The following is a 23,766-nucleotide window of genomic DNA, read 5'->3' on the forward strand; positions in this document are numbered from 1 at the left end:
TGAGGTATGCTTAGTCATGTGTATAGGTTTTACAGTTCACAAAATGTATGTGTCCTCATCATACTTTTAAAAGATAACCATAAAAATAAGAGGTCTACTGAGGGGCTGTGACTACACACAGTCACATAGCAAGCCACGATAAGAAACATCCTTGTAAAGCTTCTCGAAGGTTAAGATTCACAGCCCAGGGAACAAGATAGACATAAAAAATAGAGGTATAATGCAAGACAATAGGCACTGATATAGAGTTTTAGAAAATGAGCAGGGTTGGGTGGACAGAATAGGACAAAGGCATTTTAAAGGAACAGAGAAAGATAATGACCCTTAGGACATGATCTCAAGGGCCTTTCAATGCATAAGAAAAAAGTGAACAAAAATATTTCCTAGAAGATAATTAAGTTGACAACATCGAGTCAATGGTTTCAGTAAGTGCTCTACTACTGAACTACATCTTAAGACCTGACAACATTAATATCGTTAATGTCAATTCTGACAATTCTCCTTATCAGTTATGCCATGTATTTAGCATTTGTTCTGTGCCTAGTTGGGGGTGTGTGGATGGAACACTGTACCCTGAGTGATTCAGTCACTATGTTAATTCTGGTGCATGTATCCTCATTAATGGCATGTTATAGATGAGGAAAAAAGGCCAACAAAATAATTTGCCTAAAACAATGTTACTTATAAATGATACAACTTAAGTATGTTTTGCCTTTACCATGTCAAGTGTTCTAAATATTATTTAAGAAAAAACAAAAATAAATGGTGGGGCAAGCATCAATTTGTTAGGCTAGCATTCACTGCCAGCGAAGTGACAAAACTAAACTTTTACATCTTTTGAAATTTGGAAATTTCCTGCTATTAGTTTCTATTTTCTTCAGGAAAAAAATCTGCCCACCTTAAGTCTGTCTTGAACTTGAAATTTTGTACAATATAGAGCCACAGTGCTGTGACACTGTCCAACAAAAGAGGCTGGGATATACTGAAGCTTAAAGGTACCAATGAATGTGTAGTTCGTTCAAAAACTTCCTTGAGGGTCCAGAAAGATTCCATTGAACTAGACTTTTACTTATTGTAAGAGTTCTTCATCTTAAAGTTTCCACTCAAAATAGACTGTTGATTATTGTAAGACTTTGGACATTCAACTGACCAGACAAAAAGAGAACAAGTACCTATGGTATAAAGGAAGAAAAAGGCCCTCCTGCTCCTAAGGTCTCAGTAATTAGAGGCAGGTTTCTGGTTAAGACAGAACATGGTACAAACTTTAGTTCTGTCCCATAACCCTACCTGCTTGTATTAGATTCTGTTAGTGCTTTAATTTGTTTCCTTTACACTTAAAACACATATACCTGGACATCTGTAATACAGCAAGGATTGAGATATTGGCCCTTAGACATGTCCTTACTTTATATACTAGGAAGTTATGCTACATAGCTTATGGAGTTTGCATAACTTCACATATGGCAAAGCAAAGTAAGACTATGTGCCCCCAGTAACCATAGGTCCTCTAATTTTAACAAAGCAGCAATGATTTCATAAGCATTAAATCGTTCTACTGATGACCTACTAATGAAGATATGTTAACCTCCTGTTTTTCTTTTCACTGTCTTTCTCCCTTTTCCCCTTCCCCTTTCCTTTCTTTCTCCTTGATCCTTTTCTCTACAGGACTCCACAGAATGGAGCAAGAATGAGAGGAAAAAGGCCGGCAGAAAAGCATGAACTGGAGGTTTGTTGAGCTCCTCTACTTCCTGTTTGTATGGGGCCGTATCTCAGTGCAGCCCTCCCACCAGGAGCCAGCTGGGACAGATCAACATGTCTCCAAGGAATTTGATTGGCTTATTTCAGACAGGGGGCCTTTCCACCACTCCAGGAGCTACCTATCCTTTGTGGAAAGACACCGTCAAGGATTTACAACCAGATATAAAATATACAGGTATGGTTTAGGCTAAGAGAGCCCTTGCCTTTCATTTCTGTTGTGCTTTGGAGAGACCCGATATTGTCTGATATCTTGGCTCTGTGGAGAACATTCTAGGACAAGGGGCTATGACCTCATTATAGGCTGTTAATTGAATGTATTCAATGTTGCATAAAATATTAATATGATGAGTCCAAATAACCAATATTTATTGAGTACTAGTGTACTTCGGACAATGCTTGTTCTAGTGTCTCATTTATACTTTGTATTCATTTGATGGAGATTTTTGTTTTGTTTTTCTCTGCTTTACTCAGTTACTTAGGCAACTGAGTCGAAACTAGGCTAAATAATGGTTCCTAAAGAAACAATTTCAGAAGTAATAGAAGCTACACTTAACCCCTTGTTTATCTGTATCCTTTGTCATGACAATCCTCTTGTTTTGAAAATACAATTAGTGAATCTAGTTTTATACTCAAATATATTCATGAATTTTGGGTAGAGACCTTCACTGAACAACCTTTTTGAAAGCAAGTCTGAACCGGAATTACTTTTTGAAGGTTCAGTAAATGAGTGTACATTGTACATGCTTAGTAGACAGATTAAAAGGAGAAAACTACTTGAATTATATGCATACATATGGTGGTAGTCATGCTAAATAGGAGACATGGGGAAGGGATAGACGACTGAAGTTTTTGCAGCACCCTGAATAACAGAGAACACCAAGGAGAAAAAAAAATGAGTGGGAAATTGAATGGTGCAGATAAAATGCCTCAGATGGTAGAAATTGTTTCTCAGAGCATCCAACTATAACAATAGGCAATAGCTTGTGATAGAATCTATCTGGGTTAGTGTGCTCTGTCCTGTGAGCTACTATCACCTGGTGATGAGATTTCTGGGGAAAAGGATTCATAACCATTGGGCTACTTTTGGGAGAATCTATCTGTAAACATGTAAATTAACTTTAGGGAGAATTCTACTTGGTGATTTGGTAGACAAATGGGACAAAAGATAGGAAGGCAGGAGATAATGACAGATTCCAGTTCAAAATACTAAGGACAATAAGTGCTGTACTTTGCAGTATTGTTTGTTGATCCTCAATCACCAGAAGTACTTTCTTCATCTACTATTTTTTAGGTTCCATGTTCTACTTAGCTGTAATATCCGTGAAATGTCTTCAAAACACTAGACTTATTCTGCATTATTTATAAACCATTTTCAATTAAAATGTATTCCTCTATTTCTTTATTAGATGGAATTATATAACTCTTTACATAACTAACTGGAATCTCCTTTAGTGTTATATAATCATGTCTGTGCACACCCACATGCACATATATGTATAAAATCCATTTATGTCATTGATGTTCAGGTTTTCATTTGTCATATGCTTGTTATCATAAACACACCATGAGTGCTGTATTTTCATAGAAGAAATGCAAAACCACTCTGAAAATTTGTCTTAGTGTCCAGAAAGAAAATGCAAATTCTTAATATTGCTGAGACAATTAGAATAAGAAAGCAAGAAAGTACAGTAGAAAGAGAATGTTGGCTTGCAGAGGGCAAGGTCTGAATTTAGACATTAGGCCTCGCAAGTGGTTGACATGGAAAGTAGCAAAGCCATTCTGTGGTCCTGATTACTGGAGATGAGTGAATGTTTGAATTTTCAACCAGGTGACAATGCTTATCATGTGAAAGTTGTCCCACTCAGGTCTTGAGAGCTGACAACAGTAGTGCTGAAAATGCACCAGTGCATGGGTGAACTTTCTGTGCACCCCACAGAATAGAAAACAATCATTGAACTGCTAGGGAAAGCTACCTATGAACATTATGAAAATGTAACATACAAAGAAAAATGAAAATAGAGTGTATAAAATACTGAAACTGAGTACAAATATGAAAAACTTGTTGGCATTTCTACTCTTGAAAGAAACAGTCAGAATTCTAGCATAATGATTGATACAAAAGGCTTCCTCTTGGGAGAACTATTCTTAAACCAACTGAGAACAGTAGTTAACTGCCTCATTTCAAGTTTGGATCCTTAAAACCATTTGTAGCAGAATACATCTATTGCTGTTTTATGACCATGCTTAAGCAAAGGATTAAAAGTATATGTTGGTGGAGAGGATGTGACAATCTCTAAAATGATTGATCCAGGATATTTTGAGCTTTGAAGTTTTGTAGATGGGGCATGACATAAATCTTTGAGATTGAACATCTAATTTTGTGTTTTATCAAAAAAAAAACCTTAATTTTTTAAGTATAACATTGTCTTTCATTTGAGCCTCTCAAGGACACCTTCCATGCTGGGGTCATTTGGCTATTTTTCTTCCCATTTTAAAAGACCATTTCATGAGTGACTTGAACAAAGTCTTATAGCCAAGAAAAGATAGAAAATGGGCTTGAGGCCAAACGTAATTATTAGTCCATAACCATACCAACAAATGTGCTACAATTATCAGCAGCCGAGTCCCAGTTCCATTTATTTGTGTACAGTTCCAAGTATCTCTATCTGTATGCTAGGGGATCCTGTCTTTGTCTCCTTATACCAGTTTCCTCAATTACCAAAAGTTAGAGGTAATTCACATTAGTGATTTTCAACCTTTACTTGTGTGAATTGCTGATGGCTGATTTAGGTAGCCATAGAAACCACGGTAGTATGGTGAGAAGACCAAAAAGTCTGACCAGGCAAGGCTTTCTGCCCTTCACATCCATAAAGAGAAGGCTTGCATCTGCTTTAATATTTGGTTTACACATGGGTTCTCTGTTGGAATGGAATCCAACATTTAAACAAATTTTGCAGTCATTCAGTGAGCTGATTACTAAGATTCTTTTAGCTCTAAAATTAAATGTGAGATTTAACTAAGGTTACATGGTTAATTAAATGATAGAGTCCCACTCTGAAGCCAAGCCCTTGGTCATCTAGTTATCCTGTCTTTTCTTTATTTAATCCTGAAATAATTATTAAGGAATGGCTATAGACCCAGCGCTATGTTTAATGAAGATGGTACAATAATGAGCAAAATAAACACTGCCCTTCCTCTCAGAGGAGAGAGTGACATTGATTAACCACATGTGTGCACACACTTATATTAAATGTTACAAAGGAAAACATCCAGGATTGATATTTCTAGAAAGTAATAAATTCTGTGTTCTTTGGTTATTTGACTCTTGGTGTAATCTGTGCATGAAAACACATGCAAATGGATCCAAAGAGACATCTGCTCATCCAGTTGCAGGTCAGAGCAAGCACCCAGTAGCTCAAGCTCACTCAGGCAATTGTCAGTTGATTTTGTTTCCTTTCTACATGCCACTTTGCTGAAACATTAAAGCAGTTTGCAATGTGCATGTTTTGCTTGCTGTATGCTAACAAAAATGCTGAAGATTGATAATGCTTCCTAAAGGAAGAACCATCCTAAAACCTTTCCACATAATGTATGGTTGGAAAGCATTTCAGAAATGAGTCCTGAAGTCTCAGTCAGTTCGATCCTCTCCAGAGTCCAGGCTACTACCAAGGGTGACTTAGAAGCTGCGAAAGGAAAAGGAAAAATCATCTCCTCACCTATACAGCTTAAAGCTTTCTTCTTCCCTGTGCACAGACTCTGTCTACAGATTGTATCATCATGGTAAGATGTCATTCCCAGTGGTAGTATGAGCTCTGTCAAAATCTATGAAGAGCTTATGCCAGTGTGGTTACACAAGAAGTGCCATTAGATGTGTGCATGCAATGGTTTGATTTTGTGAGGTATATACTCTGTCACTTTGGGCAGTATGAATGACAGGGCTGAAGACTTGAGTTTAGGGAGGTTTATGAGGCTAAGAGGAGTTTTTATCTTTCAAATGTGCAAAGATGTTGTAGTAGAGTTGTCAGCTAAGTCAGTGAACCTTGACATTGTCTAGCTCGCTTGTTTCTTTCTTCATTTTTTGGCAATGTAATAGAAAGATTTGACGCACTTTCCCTATATGACCAATGCATAAGTTAGCTAAGTATTCTTCAAGCCCTTTTCCATCTCTGAAATTCCATATTCCATGAAGTTTTGCTATCTTAATATTATAGCGATTCCCTGTAGAAGCTCTGTTTAGAGTCTGGGGAAGCAAAATGTACTGTTTTTGAAGTCTCTGTTAAGTATCTTGGTATTAGTAGCTTCAAACTTGGAGATGACCAAAAGCAATCAGGGAAATGAAGCATATCTGATACCTACTCTTCCACTGAGTTTTAGGATAGGCAGAATGGATAGGAGAGGATAAAGGGAATAAGCAAAAACTATCCACAGCAAGTGTAAGGATACCTCCTCGTGTACTCTACATTCTCTTTAAAGAAAAAAAGAATGCCTCTGCTCTACAAACATTGTTTTAAGACATGGACTCATAAAGAATATGCAGACTATTTGAAAATACTTTGTAAAGTTCAAAGTTTAAATTCTAGCTACAAATTATGAGAAAATAATTCAAATATCCTATTTAACTTCAGGTCAAGAGCATAAGTGTGGTAATTCTTAACTACCCACAGCTACCTTGTCAGGGAAACTGTGACCCTTCCCCACATTTTCAGTGAGATGGCTGATCCAATCACACTCTTGGGAGCCTCCAAGTAGGATCCAAAAGCAAGTTTCTGATATTCTGGAGCATGAGCCCTGAATTTGTTTTGTTGTCTGTCTCTGCCTCTTAGTTGCTTGGCCACTTACCTAGTCAAAGTGACTCACTTTGACTATGGACAATCTACAGTTTCTGGGGCTCACTTTTCTCATCTATAAAACTGAGATGTTATTAAATGTCTGGTATTGTTGTGATGAAAAAAGAAGAATTGAATATGCTATGAATTTTATAGAAGAAAGAATAAGAAAATTTAAGGTCTGTCCCAGAGATGCTGGGGTAGTTGAATATGTTCTTAATGTTTTTTATTTTGTTTTGTTTTATTGCATTTCTGTTAACTGTTTATAGATTTAGTGATTGATAAATTTGCTGTGAAGTTAGCCATTTATTTCAAAAATTCATTTTTGCTGCATTTTTATTTTCAGTGGTGAAGAAGGAAGGTCAGTGTTTATTTATTTTTAAGACATGACCTATTCTGGCCTCACATTCACTGTTGTGTTGGAGATTAGCCTTGAACTCCATGCTTATTTGCTTCTACCTACCACTTATAATTTCAAATGTGGATTTGGTAGGAAAACTATGGTACCACTGTGCACTTTGATTCCAAGACTTGGGTCAGAAGGAGGACAGTTGTAAATAGGTTCACTGTGCTGTAGATGAGGTGGTTTCTTTTTTATTGAGTAGCTCTCCCTGAAGGTTTCAATGGAAGTGGTTTGTGGCTTATGCTGATCCTGTCTTTGAGTTTAGTATGTGCACCTGAAAGTTGAATATAAATCAAATATCGGTAAACCAAATTTAATTGTCTGTCTTCCCTATCTATTTCAGAATTGTGTGAATCTCAGCTCTAATGTGTGGTTCTGATATTCCTTCATGTCTTTCTTACAAAATATTTTTAATAGGTTCTGTGGTAAAGCTCATTGAATGAATGGGTGGATATGGGTGGTTGATTCTAAGAGGAATGAGAAATACAGTGAGAAATCAAATATGGCAGAAGCTATGCATGAAAGAATCAGAGATATACAAGGTGTTAGACATTTTCTCTGTACTCAGGAAACCTTCACAAAAGTATATGTGAAAGAGAAGCCAAGTACTGTTTCATTCAAGAGACTGTTGGTGAACTTGAAGGAAGTCTGGAGCCTCTGATTCTGTGTGCAGTCTTGACATTTGGTCCTAGCACAGTATTTCTATTGGTGTAGCAATTATTAAACCACATGATATGAAAAGGCATTTTCTAAAAAAAAAAAAAAAATCATAATGAACTTAATGAAAATACTAATTCTTATATATAATAATGATAAATAAAATAACTAAAAATATTAACATTTTTCTTTTCACTGTCTAGCATTGCACTGTACTTACTGGCAAAATGATTGCCACTGGTCTTTACAATAATTATTTGCAATTTCTTTTGCTATTATATGCATTCACATAGTTTATGCAAGGTAAAAGTTTAATTCATGCCAGAAATGGTGAAGTTATAGGAAGTATGATACAATGGAGTGTGTCCTTACCCACAATAGGCTGCTTCCCAGATGATAATACACATGAGGGGAAACCTCAGGTTCTTTACTGAAGGACTTTCATTCCTGTTAGACTATGTCCTGATAGTTGGCCAAATCTCCTTGACATTTAGTTTCTTCTGATGAGAAAGATGTCTTACATGCTGTCCATGTTCATTTGATTCCAAGTGAGTGGTGCTGTTCTGGGTTCCAGTTGTGTATGTGGCACCTGACTTAGGAAGTCCCATCGTCTTGTGGCATTTTTAAGTATTTTTGTCTGAATCTGGTCTTAGATTGATAGGAATGAAATCAGAAGCTTCAATTTTTTTCCTGTCACAGGGTTCATTATGTTTGTTTTAAAAAACATTTTTGTTTTCATTTCAGTTTGAAAATCAGTTTGTAGAGGATAAGAAAGAAACTTGTATTTCTGGAAAAATAAAAAGGGAGGTTTTAAAATAATATTAAAATAAACATTCTTAAATTTGGGTCTTAAATTTGAGTTTGGTTAGTTTAAAGGTAGACCTCAATTTATAGGTTAGATCTCAATGTGTCTTGCTGCAGAAGCAAATGGAAAAGGTCTTTTCATGTAATGTTAAGGTATAGATGTATAGTCAGTAGCAGGTACTCAGAAATAAAGGTAAATCATTTTGGTTTCTGACTTAGACAAATGGTTAAAGAAGACTACTAATCCACTTCAGGTATTCTTTATTCTAGGAATTCTGGGAGTTGCTGCTCTGACTGGAGTATTCTTTAAGAAATAGGATGTTTAGACACTACCTTTCACTTGGATAGATATGACCTATGTCAGAAAAACAAAATAAAACAAAACAACAACATAACTCAGACCCCCTATAATAACCATATTCTTTTCTCTGTGTTAGAAAATGCTCAGTTGGCTCCAGAAAATAAATATAAAACAATGTTCCTTGTTCTTATGTCTGATTTCATGTTCTCTGTAGGGGGCAGTGATCTTCACCCTCACTTGATCTAAATTTCTTGTAAGTTTCCCTAGAAGGAGGTGCATAGAGAAGGACACCCAACAACTTTTTCTTGGGCAATGTCAATTCAAAAGTAGCCTGCAGTGTTGATTATTTAAAATTGACCTCCCAATTCCAAGAACCATGGTTTTATTGCCACCAAATTGGTACCTGTTAGGTATTTTCCTCTTTGTTCCTGTGTCATTACTAGGCCATCTTCTATGAGTTACAAACCATTGAAATCTCTGTAAAACAATTTTACAGCTTTAATCAGGAACAGTGTCTATAAATGGATTTTACTTGCACTTTCTTTTCAAGGGGCAACTTGTTACTGGGTTTTTAAGCTGATCTCCAAAATGGTTACAGCTTTAGTAACAGAAATTAAGCTCTTAAAACTTTTGATTTTGCCTTTTTTCTCCCCAAAGTTATCTCTACCTGGAAGTCCTGTCTATATATCTTGCCTAGAAACTGTCCATTCTGCCTTTTGTTACAACAATCACAGCAATACATCTTCCCACAGTGTACAAATGTCCCACAACAGAAGATGATAAGGGATCTTTCTCTGTACCACCTGCAGGTTACTCACTCACTTTTATATTGTTTGCTAAATTCCTGCTGATCTAGCCTTAAATTGTTTCATGGGAATGGGAGCACAAATCTTTTGTCCATGACTGAGAAGAGTCTGTGCTATCTTTGAGGAAGACTACCCAAAGACTGATTGCCAGTGTCATGTGGGAAGCTCCCTTCCACAGTAGCTATGGTTATGATAGAAAGACATCTTCTATAGAATTATTGTGTCAAACACAGGGGGAAATGGAAGGGAATAAAATACAGTTGTGTGCTCAGTGTTCAAGGAGTATTAGGCCATCAAGGAAAGCCAATGAGAGAAGCATCTCAGGCAGATAAAACACTGCCTAGGAAGAAGACAGGACAAAGCCTGGAACTGAAGTCTCATGGACTGTGAGCATGTTTTCAGTTATTTTGATGATATGACCCAGGTCTTAGAGCCAACAATGGAAGTAAATTGAGATTATTAGTTAATTTTAACTGTCCTTCAATTTCCAGGTAATTATCAGAGTCCTATTATTTAGCTACTTAATTGTGGTATTTTGATATATATTGACTTTTAATACTCCTACTCAGTGACATGGGTTTTAAAATTATGCATTTTAAAAGGACAATCACATAAAATTTCACCTATTTATTACACATGACACATTTGGATATATTTTGCTTTATCACTCAAATAGAATTTGTTCTTTTCTGAATCAGTTATAAGATAATTGTGCCTAGCAAAAGTTGATTCTCACTTCTTCTAATGTCTAGGTTGAGAGAATATTCCTCTATGTAGAATGGGCTCCCAAAGTCCACTCGTATACTAGAGATAAATACTGATCTACTACCAGAGGCCCTATAGATTGCTGAGGCCTCCTCACTGACACATTTAAGGTGGTCTGGATCAGTCCTATGCTGGTTTCCAACCTATCAGTCTGGTGTCCATGAGCTCTACAAGGATGACACCAACTAACAATCTAAGCAGTAGTGGAGAGGCTATCTTAAATGCCCTTCCCTATAATGAGATAGATGACTACTGTATATGCCATCCTTGAGCCTTCATCCAGTAGCTGATGGAAGCAGAAGAAGACACCACAACTAAACACTGAACTGAACTCCTGGAATCTAGTTGCAGAGAGGGAGAAATGATGACCAAAGGGGTCAAGACCATCCCTAAATCTTATGATTCTTTTTTGCACTACTGTTCAATGACTTAAACATAAACTATTAGCATAAATGAGATATCTACATTAAATTCCACCCACCCCATTGGCAAAGGCTCAGTGAAGAATTTGGAATAGGGTGAAGAAAGAAGAAAGAATGTAAGTACTGGTGGACAGAGAGTGTTGTAATATATTATTCTCTGGACATGGTATTCTGCTGTCCATGTGAAGTCACATCAGTGGTCGTGATATACACAAGAGTGACATTTGTCAAGCCACTTAAAATTACAGGATGGAGTATGGAGGGGCTCATGAGGCTCTATAACTATCTATCTGAGGAGCTATTGGACAATGAAGGCTTCCTGGAGAGACTGAATCAACTTTTTGAGGGATTTGACCACTGGTGATTTTTCAATGCTCCTGTGGATGACATAACATGCACATACATATTGACAGCACTAGTTTGACTCAGGTTGTTTAAAAGTTCTTTAAAAAAAAAAAAAAAAGAAAGATTAAGTTCCAAAGTATGAAACTGATGTGAGTGGTTACACAGTTGGAGCATTATTTTGGCTACTGAATGAAGGATAGATGAAGGGGAGAGAGAAGAAAGCTATAGGAGTAGTTCAAGAGAAAGGCAGAATTTTATCAGTGAAATCCAAGGCCAGGTTCTACTTACCATCAGCATTACTGTTCCCTCTCAGCAGGCGTATTTCTGTACTACGTCTGGACCCACCCTCCCCAGGTCTATTCTGTGTACCTTGGGCATGATACATTCTCCTTTCTGAATCTGCTGGATACCTTTGTATCTAATAAAAGCAACCAATATGCTCAGACTTCTGCCTCCAGGTAATTTCTTCAACTCTCAAAGCCTCCTGTCTGGGCACAAGAATTATTGGGCATCTTTAAAAGTATTCTCAGACAGCCTAGAGCATTGAACTTTGTGGGTTATCACCTCTTTGGCAAATCTCAATTTGCAAAAATATTTACTTGACAATTCACAACAGTAGCAAAATTACAGTTATGAAGTAGCCACAAAAATAATTTTATGGTTGGGGCCATTACAACCTAAGAACTGTATTAATGGATCTTGGTATTAGGATGTTTGAGGACTGCTGGTCCAGTGAATCATTTGAATTCTACCATTTATATTTACCTAACTCTTCCTTGTTCACCTGCACAGAAAGTTCCTTAAAGAAAGTCAGTATCTAGGCTTATGTGAACCATAACATGCTCAAAGAATAAGGCTAGCCTTAGTATGAGCCTTAACTCTGCACTTAGCTTTTACGAAGTTTTAAACACATGGCTTAAATTCTTTGAGCCCCACCCAATGTCTTCTTAAACAAAGGGATATTCCCAAAGTTGTTGGGAAGTGCAACAAAGAGAACATATGATGAACATGATGTAAGTACTTTAAGACTGGTAGCAAAAATAAAGAGCTGAAACACAGAAACCTGGAGATTCTGCAACAGCTACTCTCTTAGAGCTGTCTTACTGGAACTTCCAGAACATGAGTTCTGTATTATAGATAACCTCTGAAGGTAGACTGTTTACCATTCTTAGAGAAAGTGAACATCTCTAACAAAAACACAGAGATGGAAGACCAAAGAGACAGAGATTTCTCATACCTTGAAGTCCCAGGTGATAAAAATAAGAGGCCAACACAAAGGCAAGGTATCTTCAGGTTATCAGCATACATATATCAGTTTAAGATATATTATACATTCCATGATTTCCAAGCTTCTAATTAATCAGTTAGTGCAGGTGACTTGGGGCAATCTGTGACATCTCATCTTCTAGTTCTTGCTTTAGGGTGCTTGCTAGGTTATCTTTGATGTGTGTGTTCTGGAGATGGTACAATCCTAGGGATGGCTTCCCACTTGTTTTCTTTCACAGCAATCAGCAACGTCTCAAAGTGGTGTGTGTGTGTGTGTGTGTGTGTGTGTGTGTGTGTGTGTGTGTGTGTAGGGGGGAATAACCAGCTTAATGCAATTGCAGGTTTGTTTTTCAAAGAGGGTCAGCAAAGGTGTAGCTTCTTTCCCTGAAAGCTTGTGACAACCCTCTATGCTTCTAGTGTGACAGCCATTTTATTTCACATTGAAAGGGGAATGTGCTTTAAATTAGAAGAAAGGAACTGAATACAAATGACAGGAGAGTCTCAGTGTTGAAAGATGGCTTGAAGTTGCTGTACTTTATGAAAAGAAGGAAATGCCTGTGCATTTGTTGGTTCCTACCATCTGCAGGTGCTATGTTAGTCTTTAATGTCATTAAATCAGTATTGATGCAACAGGAGCACCAAAAGACAACTGGGAAGAATCCAGAAACAGCTAAACTGACCCCTAGTGTGAGGAGTGCCAGGAACAGGGTAGTAATGTCAAGAAAGTGCTCTAAAATCAATCTTGCAAATGTTCACATTGTGTGTGTGTGTGTGTGTGTGTGTGTGTGTGTGTGTGTGTGTGTGTGTGTTCCTGCATGCACACATGCACATGCAGTTGTGTGTGCATGCTCATGAAGCAGTCTCAAGTAAGACTTGTTCTGAAGTCTGCAAGTAGTTTAGTATGGGCTGACACAGAAAAATTTGTTAGCATGCCAGCAGTTAGCAAGTAGCACAGTCAGGTCATGGAGCCCTTGCACTTTATATAAAGTACTTTGAACCTTATCTTAAGGCGAAAGCTCCCACAATTCCCTACTGTATTGCAAGACCTTATTGCTTCAGTGAACTTTTGCTGTGCCTCCTCTAGGCCAAACAAAGACTAATAACTGTTTATTAAGTGGCTAGAACAAAACAACTTAATGAAGTGTTTATGTCCTGGCATTCTTATTGGCCATTTGAAGAAAACATAATACATGTGAAACTAAAGTAAGAGTACTCTTTTTATCAAATTCTCAAACAGGCACAGGTACATACTTTGATTTCCCTTGCTAACTTCTTCATTTCATTCTACCCATTCACTTTGGGCAATATTTTATAATTGTCAAATTGTCCAAAGTAAAGCTTCACAAAGATACTTCATATTTGAATGCAAAGCTGTATTTGCCCCAATATAGCCCAATAAATGTTAAGTATCCCTCATTTCCTTGGATCAGTTGCCATGTCCTGATGTTCTTCGGACCATCTCAGTGCAAAGTTTGCAAACTGTATCCTGAGAACAACAGCTAACATTTCAGAGGATTCTGACTAATGTGGCATAACTCCTAGCTCTGTCTTAGGTCACTCTTGTTAAAATAGTGAGACTGGATTGATTAAAGGAAATCAGGAGAAGTTATTAAGTGCTTTCATATGCTCTAGAAAAGAAAAGATCACTTGGAATTAAGTAGCAGAAATGGAGAATGAGATAATTTTCATATATAAAATTATCTTGATAAGGAGTTTTAATTTGATAAGGAGTTTCCAACATGCTAGAGAAGACACAGTCAAGATATCAGGCAAGTCTGTCACCAAATAGATGCCTTGTTTAACCCCTTTATGTCAGACTTAACTCTTTTATCAACTACACCTCTGAACTCTGCCATTATTATGGGTTTTTCATGTATATGATTTTGTCGTTTTAAGAATTTTATATGAATGAAATCATCACCTGAGATACTTTAAGGAGTCAGAAGAGTCAGCATTTGGTGAGTGCTTGAATATGGAGACTGAAAGCAAAAACTTACCACCTAAGGGGAATGTCAAAACTGTACATTCAGCAATGAATCATAAGCTCTGGGGTGAATGTGGAACAGGTAAACATTGTTTACTTGCTTCACTGAGTATGTGGTGGGTTTTTTTTTCAAGATGGAGAGCTTAGGAATGCATTTTTGCAGTTGTATATATTTGAACATGATGAATTGGCTTTGAAAATATTGGATTTATATTATGTGGGTTATCCAGATAGAAACCTGGTAGTCAGTTGTAGAAATGGCTTGAGCTCTTAAAACAGAGTTGGGTAACATGTTATAATATTCACACTCATCAGGCCTCCAGTGATAGCTCCTGGGTATATGTTCATTCATGAAAAACATATTTAGTGTGAGCAAATGAAAACATTGAATGTTACAGAGCTGGATAAGTATATGGGTATCACATCGTGAATGTTTTGTATGGTGGAATATAAAATAAGGGGACACTTGGAGGAGGTGGCATGAACAACCAATCCTTAGAAGTTCTCATATACTACACCAGCCAGAAACTGAAGAAGAACTTATAGATTAAAAAATCTTCATTTTGTCAAGGGTTCTTAAAATATAATCATAGGAATAGATGCAAGATGGCAGTGGGATGATACATAAGAGCAAAAGAAGGAGTTTTGCTTTTATATTTTAAAGAAGTACAGGCAGGAATGGAGTAGAGATCTGTGATGAAGACATTTTATTTTTCTCTGTTCATTTTGGAGAGGGTTGGGGCACTTATAGGAGAGACAAAGTCTGTGGTTTAAAGGGGGGTTAGTCTGGAAAAAGCAATTCCTAAGCATGCAAGAAGAACACAAGTAGGACAAAAGGACTAAAGGAGACATCTCCTTGAGTTAAGAGAATGAAAGAAAGAGAGAAAAAGAGAGAGGTAGGTAGAGATAATAAATAGATCACCCTGGTGAGAATTTGGGGGACCTCTTACAGCTTGTGGATGCCTTATGATTAAAAAAATAATAAAGTTGTCAGGAGAGCCAGAAAATACACTGTTTGAAGCTATTTGGAGTTGTCAACCTGAAGACTGGTGGGAGGTTCTAACTAAGGAAAAACATATATTAAAGAGCAAAAAAACAAAAGAAAATGCAAATTGCAGAAAAGCAGGCTTTGCTGCAGTTGGTGAACAGTTTATTTATAGTGACCATAGACTGTGGGGCTGAAATATTCTCCTGAGTAACTGAAAAGTTTTAATAACAGAATATGGTGATGGTAGTGCTGGTTTTTATAGGAGGAGGCTTACCAACAGGTGAGATGGAAAGATAATTACTTAAGAGAATTGAGAATACTGAATAAAAATTGGAACTACAGTATGACTCTGAAATCCTATAATTAAATATATCTGTACAGCCAAATGATATCAAATTAATATGCCAAAATGATATCTACAATCCCATCTCCATTGCTGCATTATCTATTGTAGCCAAGACATAGAGTTGACTTGTGTCCAACAATGTACAAATAGATAAAGCAAATGTGATATGTGTAAACTCAGTGAAATACTATTTAGTCTCTAAAAAGAAACTAATACCCTTCTTTGACCACATGGACGAACTTGGATGGCATTACACTCAGTGAAAAAAGCCATACACAGAAAAACAAATACCATACATTCTTATATATATGGAACCTAAAACTGCCAACTGTTACAAGCAGATAATAGAATGTTATCTACCAATGGCTGAGAATGTAGGAGTTGGAGGACTCTTAGTCAAAGATAGAAAAATTAATTTTGATAAGAGGAATGAGTTCCCAAATCTTCTATGGAGTATTATGTCTATAATTAACAAGAATTTTCAGTATGTTTGAAAATCATAGAAAAGGTAAATTTTAAGTGCTTCTACAACAAAAATAAGTATGTTAGACAATGTACCTACTAGTTACTTTGATATAGTCATGCTAAAATATATACATGTGTCAAATCATGAGGCTATATATAATCATTATAAATATGTATCATATTAAGTTAAAATGAATTTTAAAAGGGAATTGTTAAAAATAAATACATGACTAGATTTTCAGATGTATGTCAGATGTAAATAGACGTGGGTGTGGTAGACACAGTATAGAGTGAATGAAGGTCACAGGTTTCCAAGTCTTAGAGGGAAAGCAAGTGTTGTGGTAATTAGGCCAGAGACTGAGTTGTTTTGATATATGTCATAATTAGAAGCTTAGGGAGATGACATGTCCTAGAGTAAATAGGAGAGGAATTAGAGAGCTGGAAGAGGGTGATGGTGAAGGTCACCAAGTTAGAGTAGATCACGGGACTTGGATCTAGGGAAATCTCATACATGGTATGTAGCATGAATGTATAAATTAAGTCATGACCAAAAATGATGACTAAAACCAATTTTGTAACTATGAAAGTTGTGTCTTACTCCATGTTATGCTTCTATTTTGAAATACTTATATTTTTTACATTATTAGAAAATAAGTATATTTAGCTTACCATTTTAGAGGTCTAAGAACTTGGTATCAATATCAACTTGTCTCTGGTAAGGTCCTTCTATCTACATCACAATGTGGTGGATGGCATCATGCTGGAAATACTTAGAAGGCGAAGACTGCTCTCCTAGCATCACTTAAAAGAATTATCTAATACAGCTGAACTTAGAGTAGCAGTACTCTGTTTTCTTGATAACTAATCTGTTCCAGGAGAACAGCATTAATCCTTTCAATGACAGAGTTTCCATGAATTCAGTATTTCCCATTAGACCTTACTATTATAGCTTCCTCTTTCTCAACACCATCATCCTGGGTGTGGAGGCTATTAAGGTCCCAGTGCATGATGCCTTGAGGGTACAAATAGTATCCAATAATAGCAGTTACTGCATACAACAAAAAGACCTTAAGAAGACATGAGGATGATTCAATCTGTGAAATATTTTTATATTTGAGTCTTATTCTATTTTTGCCTTAGATCTTTGAGTAGTGATTTATCCTTTCTGAACCTTCAGTCACTCTTTCTAAAAGGCAATTTATCATCTTTATCTTTCCCACAGAACCACAGTCTGATGCTAGAAAGAGAAAGTGAAACTAAATGTGTTTAGTAACTCCTGCATCTTCATGGTAATATGGACCCTATTTTTGTGTATACTAGCATTTGAAGACTGATGTTGGATTCTTTTCACTGCAAGATAGTGCAGTGGATAATTGCATTTGAATAGCCAGATTTCAGAACATCATTTTATGATAACAGCACTGTAATATTGAAGATGGACTGTTAGATATCTATTCTTTCAGATGTCCAGAATGTGGTAGAATAGTTGACCCCAGGCAAATTGACCACTGAGAGGATTACTTTGGCTTTGGCATAATGAGTTCAATAATCTTCTGTTTTGCAAAAAGATGTTGGGACAACCAGACCCATGCATATGTATCAGCCAAAGTAAATGGATATTGCATTGCTTAGTCCTTTGTATGGAATAGAATCCTTACTAGAGGTAATTTCAGCAAAACTAGATCTTAAATTGATTTTTGTTAGTATTGTAAAGAAGATAGACAATCATAACCACTAGAATATGGGGATTTTCACAGGAAGAGTATTTAAGATGTGGAATAGCAGTATAATGTAACTTTCCCTGTCTGGCTTAATGATGCAAGTGAGACAGAAACAGAGCAATGGGGAGAGTCTGAGAACAAAGGCATTTGGAATTATTTAATCTAGGAAATAATCAGTGAATCATAAGAAGACAGCATCTTTTAAACAAAGTTGATGGGAAATTAATATGATGGAAAATGACCCGGCATTAGTAAGTATAGTGCATGTAGGCCTATTATATCTTACATAACTTGTGGTGACTCCTCACTCCAACCTCATTTTACACATGAGGAAATTGAGACTTAAAAACTTAATTTACCCAGGGTCACACAGCTAAGAGGTCAGATAAACCTAGGAAGTTCTCTTCCAAAGTCTGCAAAGAATGTTGTAAAAAAGGGGAGAGAGCAGTCTGTCAAGGAAGAAACCTTAGTCTTAGCTGGTCAACCTTGATGCTCATCATGTATCACCTCAGTGATTACTACATGATCCTTGATTTGCACTTATATAGCACTAGAGATATGGTATGGCAATCACTGAAACCTATTACCTATTGCATATTCTTAGCACCTTTCTCAAAGACAGAATATGTCTGTCTTCTGCTCTGTCTATTTAGTTAAAATGTAAATCTGTAAGTCTGATTTTAGGCAAGAATTATGTTACTTGGATTGCTATGGTTTTGTAATATGCCTTCAAGCCAGTAAATTTTAAACCTCCATAGTTTTTATTCTTTCTTAACATTGCTTTGACCATTTGGGACATTGGCAGTTCTGTATGTATTTTATGTCTATTTTTCCTATTTCTGTAAAGGGATATTATTTGCTTGATAGGGAGTGCATATAATTTGTATGCCACTCTGGGAAAAATGATAAATTTAACAATATATTAAATCTTTCAATAAATGAACATGGGCTGTCTTTCCCTATAACACTGTCTTGTTTAACTAGTTTCTTTCCCCCAGTTTCATATTTTAATTCCAATATTTCACTTCATCGCTTAAATTTATTCCTCAGTCTTTATTCATTTTCTTGCTAATTATAACTGAATAGTTTTCTTTAATTTCATTCTTGGGCAACTAATCACTAGTGTATGGAGATGTTGATGGCTTTTTATGCAGGTTTTGTATCTTGTAATTTATTAAATTCATTGATAAATTGTGAAATAATTTGTTCTGTCTTTACAGTTTTCCAAATGTATCATCTGCATATGGATAATTTTATCCCTTCAACTTAGAACCTTTTAAATTTTCCTCCAGTAATATATTGAGTAGAAGGGGAAAGAGCAGACATTCTTACTTTGTACTGGATTTTGGAGGAAGAACTTCTAATTTTCTCTTTAAATACCACACAGTGCCCCTTCCACTTTTCCCTTCTTCACTCCCAGTTCTTCTTCCTCATATGCAAATATGCCAACTGGACATAATATTTTAAAGCTCAGAAAACACATTCTTAAATGTGGGAGGTAAATGATAACACATTTTGTGAATGAGGAAACCAAGGCTCTATGTCAAGTTACTTCCCTATTATAAATTCTATCTTAAGTGATGGAGCATTACCTACTATTTAGTAGGTAAAGCTTCTCACATGATGTTAACTACTGTTTTAACTGTTCTGTGCATGGGTTTTTGCTTGTTGAGTCTTTTCTTATGACTGGCACTCAATTTAGGTAAATCAGTGCTGCCTCTTTCATTCCTTCTCAAAGAAGAATCTTGGAGAGCAACTTCTACCTAAATGAACAAGATTAATGAAGACTATTCAGATTTCCTAAAGAAATATATATTTTTGTTTTTTCTTAATTCTTGAGCTAGAATGCAATCAGGAGAACACTTATTTTCTTCTAAATAATTTTATAACATATCACACTCCAGTGATGATGAGAATTCAGTTTCAATTTACTGGTTATTAATAACATAAGATATACTGGTACTATCCCAAAAGCACATAATCTTTTTGGAAACTTTGATCCAGAATGGAAACTTGGTAAGGTCATGCATTTGAGTTTGCCTTAATTTCTGTTACCTATCGTGTGTGTGTGTGTGTGTGTGTGTGTGTGTGTGTGTGTGCATTTGAGTAATGCAGAGATCCAACAGATGATTGTAAATTAATAATTAAATCAATAAATACATGGCTAAATTTTAAGAAAATAGGTTACTAATAACCTGGGTTCTGAATTCCTTTTCTTATATTCTTGAACTTCGTTAAAATTTTTAGCTTTTATATAGTCACAATTGTAACAGACAAGGAACAGAAAAAGAAATGATGAGAGAAAAATGAAGAAATGAGAGTGGAGGGGTAAGAGAGATAAAGAGAAGGACAGAGGGAGAAGAAAGTTCTCATACAAACTCTTTTGCATCATTAAGTGTATCCCAATGTTGTATACCTTTAGACATAAAACTTTGGTCTACCTACTTCTGATGTAGATGTGAGACATCTATCATTAGAGGAAAGAAACCATTACTTAATTTTCAGGTACTATGGTAGATATTTTTCTGCACTGGCAGGATATACTAAAGGCTGAATTGAAGAAAGACATAGACTAAGAGCAGTGTCTTAACTCCTAGTGTTTATCTATCTTCATTTCAATCATTTGCATGTCCTATCATAATGCAGGCATTCAAGCTTCATTTTGTGCCAAGCATTCTGCTGGTTACCATGGATATGAATAGTAAGTAACATAACCTCCTAGCTGAAGGAGCTAATGGCATAATGTTAATGACAGACAAGTAAACAGCTATAAACTAATGCTTTAGAAGTGTACTAAAAGCATATACAGCTAATGCCATTACATTTTTTTCTCGGTTCTGAAAATGTCTCACATTAAATAGATAACTTTATTTAAGCAGATCTTGAGAAACATTCCATATATGAACAGGAGATACTCCAACACTTTGTTTCAGTTCTTAGCTTTATACCTAATTTGTAAAATGAAATTGGCTAAGTCCAGGGCTCTATGCTCTCATTTCTGCAATGAGATAATAGAAATAAATGTTTTCTAGGAGCCTTTCCCATTCTTACATACTTTAGTAACATGGTCCCATCCTTTCTCAAACATTTCAGAAAATTATTATTCTCTTTGACTGACATCCTTGGACTTTAAGAATAAAGTACTTTTCTAACTAGGATTCCTTTTCTGAAATTAGCAGTCTGATGTATCATTAAACACAGCCAGCTTGCTTTGCCTCAGCACAGATTTCCTTTTGTCTCTTGCAGATGGAGGATGGTAGAGAGAAGGTCATGGCTGTACCTATAATACACTTCTCTTTCAGCCTACTCTATAATTCTCTCCCATTTTTGGATCCTTTTGTTTGGTTGAGCAACACCCACCTATATCTGGGAGACAAGGCCAGGTGAAAGACACTCTTGGATGTGTCAGTTTCTTCCTTATGCACCTGCCATTGTCAGCAGGATTTTCAGTACTGCTTGGGAATTTGTTTTTGAAATGTAACAAGCAAAAATATCTACTGATATTGGGATCATATCTATTATGCATTGCAAGCTTTGAAACTTTGCAAAGAACATGAATGGGGAACATGATCTTCTTGTGATTTGTTTCTAGAGAAATCATTGCTGGTATTTGCTGGAAGACAGGTTTTGGAGACAAATCTTAATGGCTTGATTTTTTTTTTGTTTGTTTGTTTTCTCTGAGTAGCTTTGGAGCCTATCCTGGCACTCACTCTGGAGACCAGGCTGGCCTCGAACTCACAGTGATCTGCCTGCCTCTGCCTCCCAAGTGCTGGGATTAAAGGCCTGTGCCACCAACGCCCAGCTTTAATGGCTTGATTTACAGATGGCAGAATACCATGATAAGGCTGAGAGGGACTGTCAAACTTATAGAAACAGAGGAATTCTAATTTACATAGTCTTTGGTGACAGATGTATGAAGAAATCAGACACTAGCTTCAGTAACCTTTCACAGTGTTTACAACCCAATGTTACCTTTCTTGGTAGCCATATACAGATTTTAATTTGTCTGTGCATAAAATATTCCTCAAAAATCATATTATGTGAAGTTGCAACCAGCCATGGGACTGCTTTGTGCCTGGGAAAGATGCATTTATGTAATTTGTGAACATAGATAAAGACCTTTACTAATATCTATGTGATATCTGCTATGAGAGTGGGAAACCATATATCAATTCATGGGTCAATCTGTCCATAAATAACATACCTGAGCTGAATCTTTTCCAAATATTCAATAAATGTGCTTCTTTCCTTCATTTTTCCTGGAAAAGCATACCAAACCCAATTCTTTTATTATCCCTGATATTTCAGCATTCCATGCATTTCTAACTCCAGCTTTCATGCCTCTTCTGCTGTAATAATTATTGGATCTCACTGACAAGTGTACTTTCCTTCAGATATTTTCAAAAATCACAAATTCCCATTTCCTTGGTTGTCTCTGACATCAATAATGATAGTGTCATTGGCTAAAGGTCATTCCTTTTCCTCACCAAAGAACAAAAGTAGTGTATTTTTTAGTAACAACTAGTCTTTATTTAATGGTGGTCATTCTGTAGCTCTGTGTTTATCCCTGGTCACTATTTTGTACTGTATCATGCTGACCCTGTATGTACTTCCATCGTGACTCTTGACCACATTCACATTAGACAGAGAGATATAATTCTTATGTTTTGTATATCTTGTCCTGCTTATGTTTCTGTGTGTTTCTTGATTTCCTTATTTGCCAGATTCTCCTCAGGCAGCCCAGGCTATCATTGAACTTACTATGTGGATTGCAGACATGCATCACCATTTCTAGCTATGTTCTATTAAAAATAAAACAAGGTATGTAGATAACTCAGCCAGTAAAATGTTTGTCATGCATCTTCAAGGACTTCAGTTCAGGATGTAACATCTATATACAATGTATGGTACAATGGCATATGTCTACAAACCCAGTGCTAGGAAGGATGTTAAAGGATGGGAAGTGCTAGGAAAGAACAAGTCAGTCCCTAAAGCTCATTGGTTACTTAGAGAAGCTGAATCAAGGAAATCTGGGTTCAATGAGAGACGCTGTTTCCTAAAGTAAGGTGAAAAGTACTCAAAGAAAATACCTATTGTCAAATTCTCTCTTCCATATAAGTATACACACTCCCCTGATTTCTGTGCATACACCAACATGAACATGTACATAGATCACACTCATGGGAATAAGGAAGAAGAAAATCTAATTTTATAACTATCTATCAGGCAGATAGATAGCTGATTACTTGCCTTTTTTGCTTTTACCAAAAGTTCCAAATTCACTTATTAAAAATAGTCTCTGATGAATCAAGAAGAAGGAGTGAAATATAGCATAATCTGTGCCAACGAAGAAGCCCTAAGCTTAATGCCAGGAAGAGACAACATAATAGCTTGATCTAAGGCAACAGTTCTCATCCTGTGGCTTGCAACCCCTTTAGGGCACAAATGACCTTTTCACAGGGGTCACCTAAGACAATCTACATATCACATATTTTCATTACAAATCATAACAGTAGCAAAAATTGCAGTTAGCAGGCAGCAATGAATGTAAGTTTGTGGTTGGGTGTAAACACTACATGAAGAACTGTTACAAAGGGTCATAGCATTAGAAAAGTTGAGAACAACTGGTCCAAGGGCCAAGGGAACTTACAAGAAATGATGAGATTTGCAGATTTAAGATGATTGGGTTATGTGATCTATTATAAACAGACAGCAGCCTCTACAGTTGTGTCAATGCTTCATTGACAAAGTGTACATTCTTCTAGATTTCTGAGTTGATGAAAACCTAGAATGAGTAACTATTATAATGCTACACACACAGCATTTTACCTTATGTAGTTAAAATCTATGTGTCTTAGCTATCCCTAAGGCAATTTCTGAAAACCTTAGACATCTATTAGTCCTCTCTC

The 23,766-nt window shown here is 36.3% G+C and overlaps 1 protein-coding gene across 1 annotated transcript in view; it reads left to right on the top strand.

Annotated features, from left to right (window-relative positions):
- Positions 1-1,715: 1,715 nt before the first annotated feature.
- Brinp1 (BMP/retinoic acid inducible neural specific 1) overlaps positions 1,716-23,766 on the top strand; it is a 136,566-nt gene continuing 114,515 nt past the window's right edge. Inside the window, exon 1 of the mRNA XM_035438960.1 lies at positions 1,716-1,933. Within this exon, the coding sequence (XP_035294851.1) occupies positions 1,716-1,933 (218 nt within the window). The remainder of the gene's footprint in view (positions 1,934-23,766) is intronic.

The sequence above is a fragment of the Cricetulus griseus genome, chromosome 2 (genome assembly GCF_003668045.3).
Source record: "Cricetulus griseus strain 17A/GY chromosome 2, alternate assembly CriGri-PICRH-1.0, whole genome shotgun sequence".
Taxonomy (NCBI): Eukaryota; Metazoa; Chordata; class Mammalia; order Rodentia; family Cricetidae; genus Cricetulus; species Cricetulus griseus.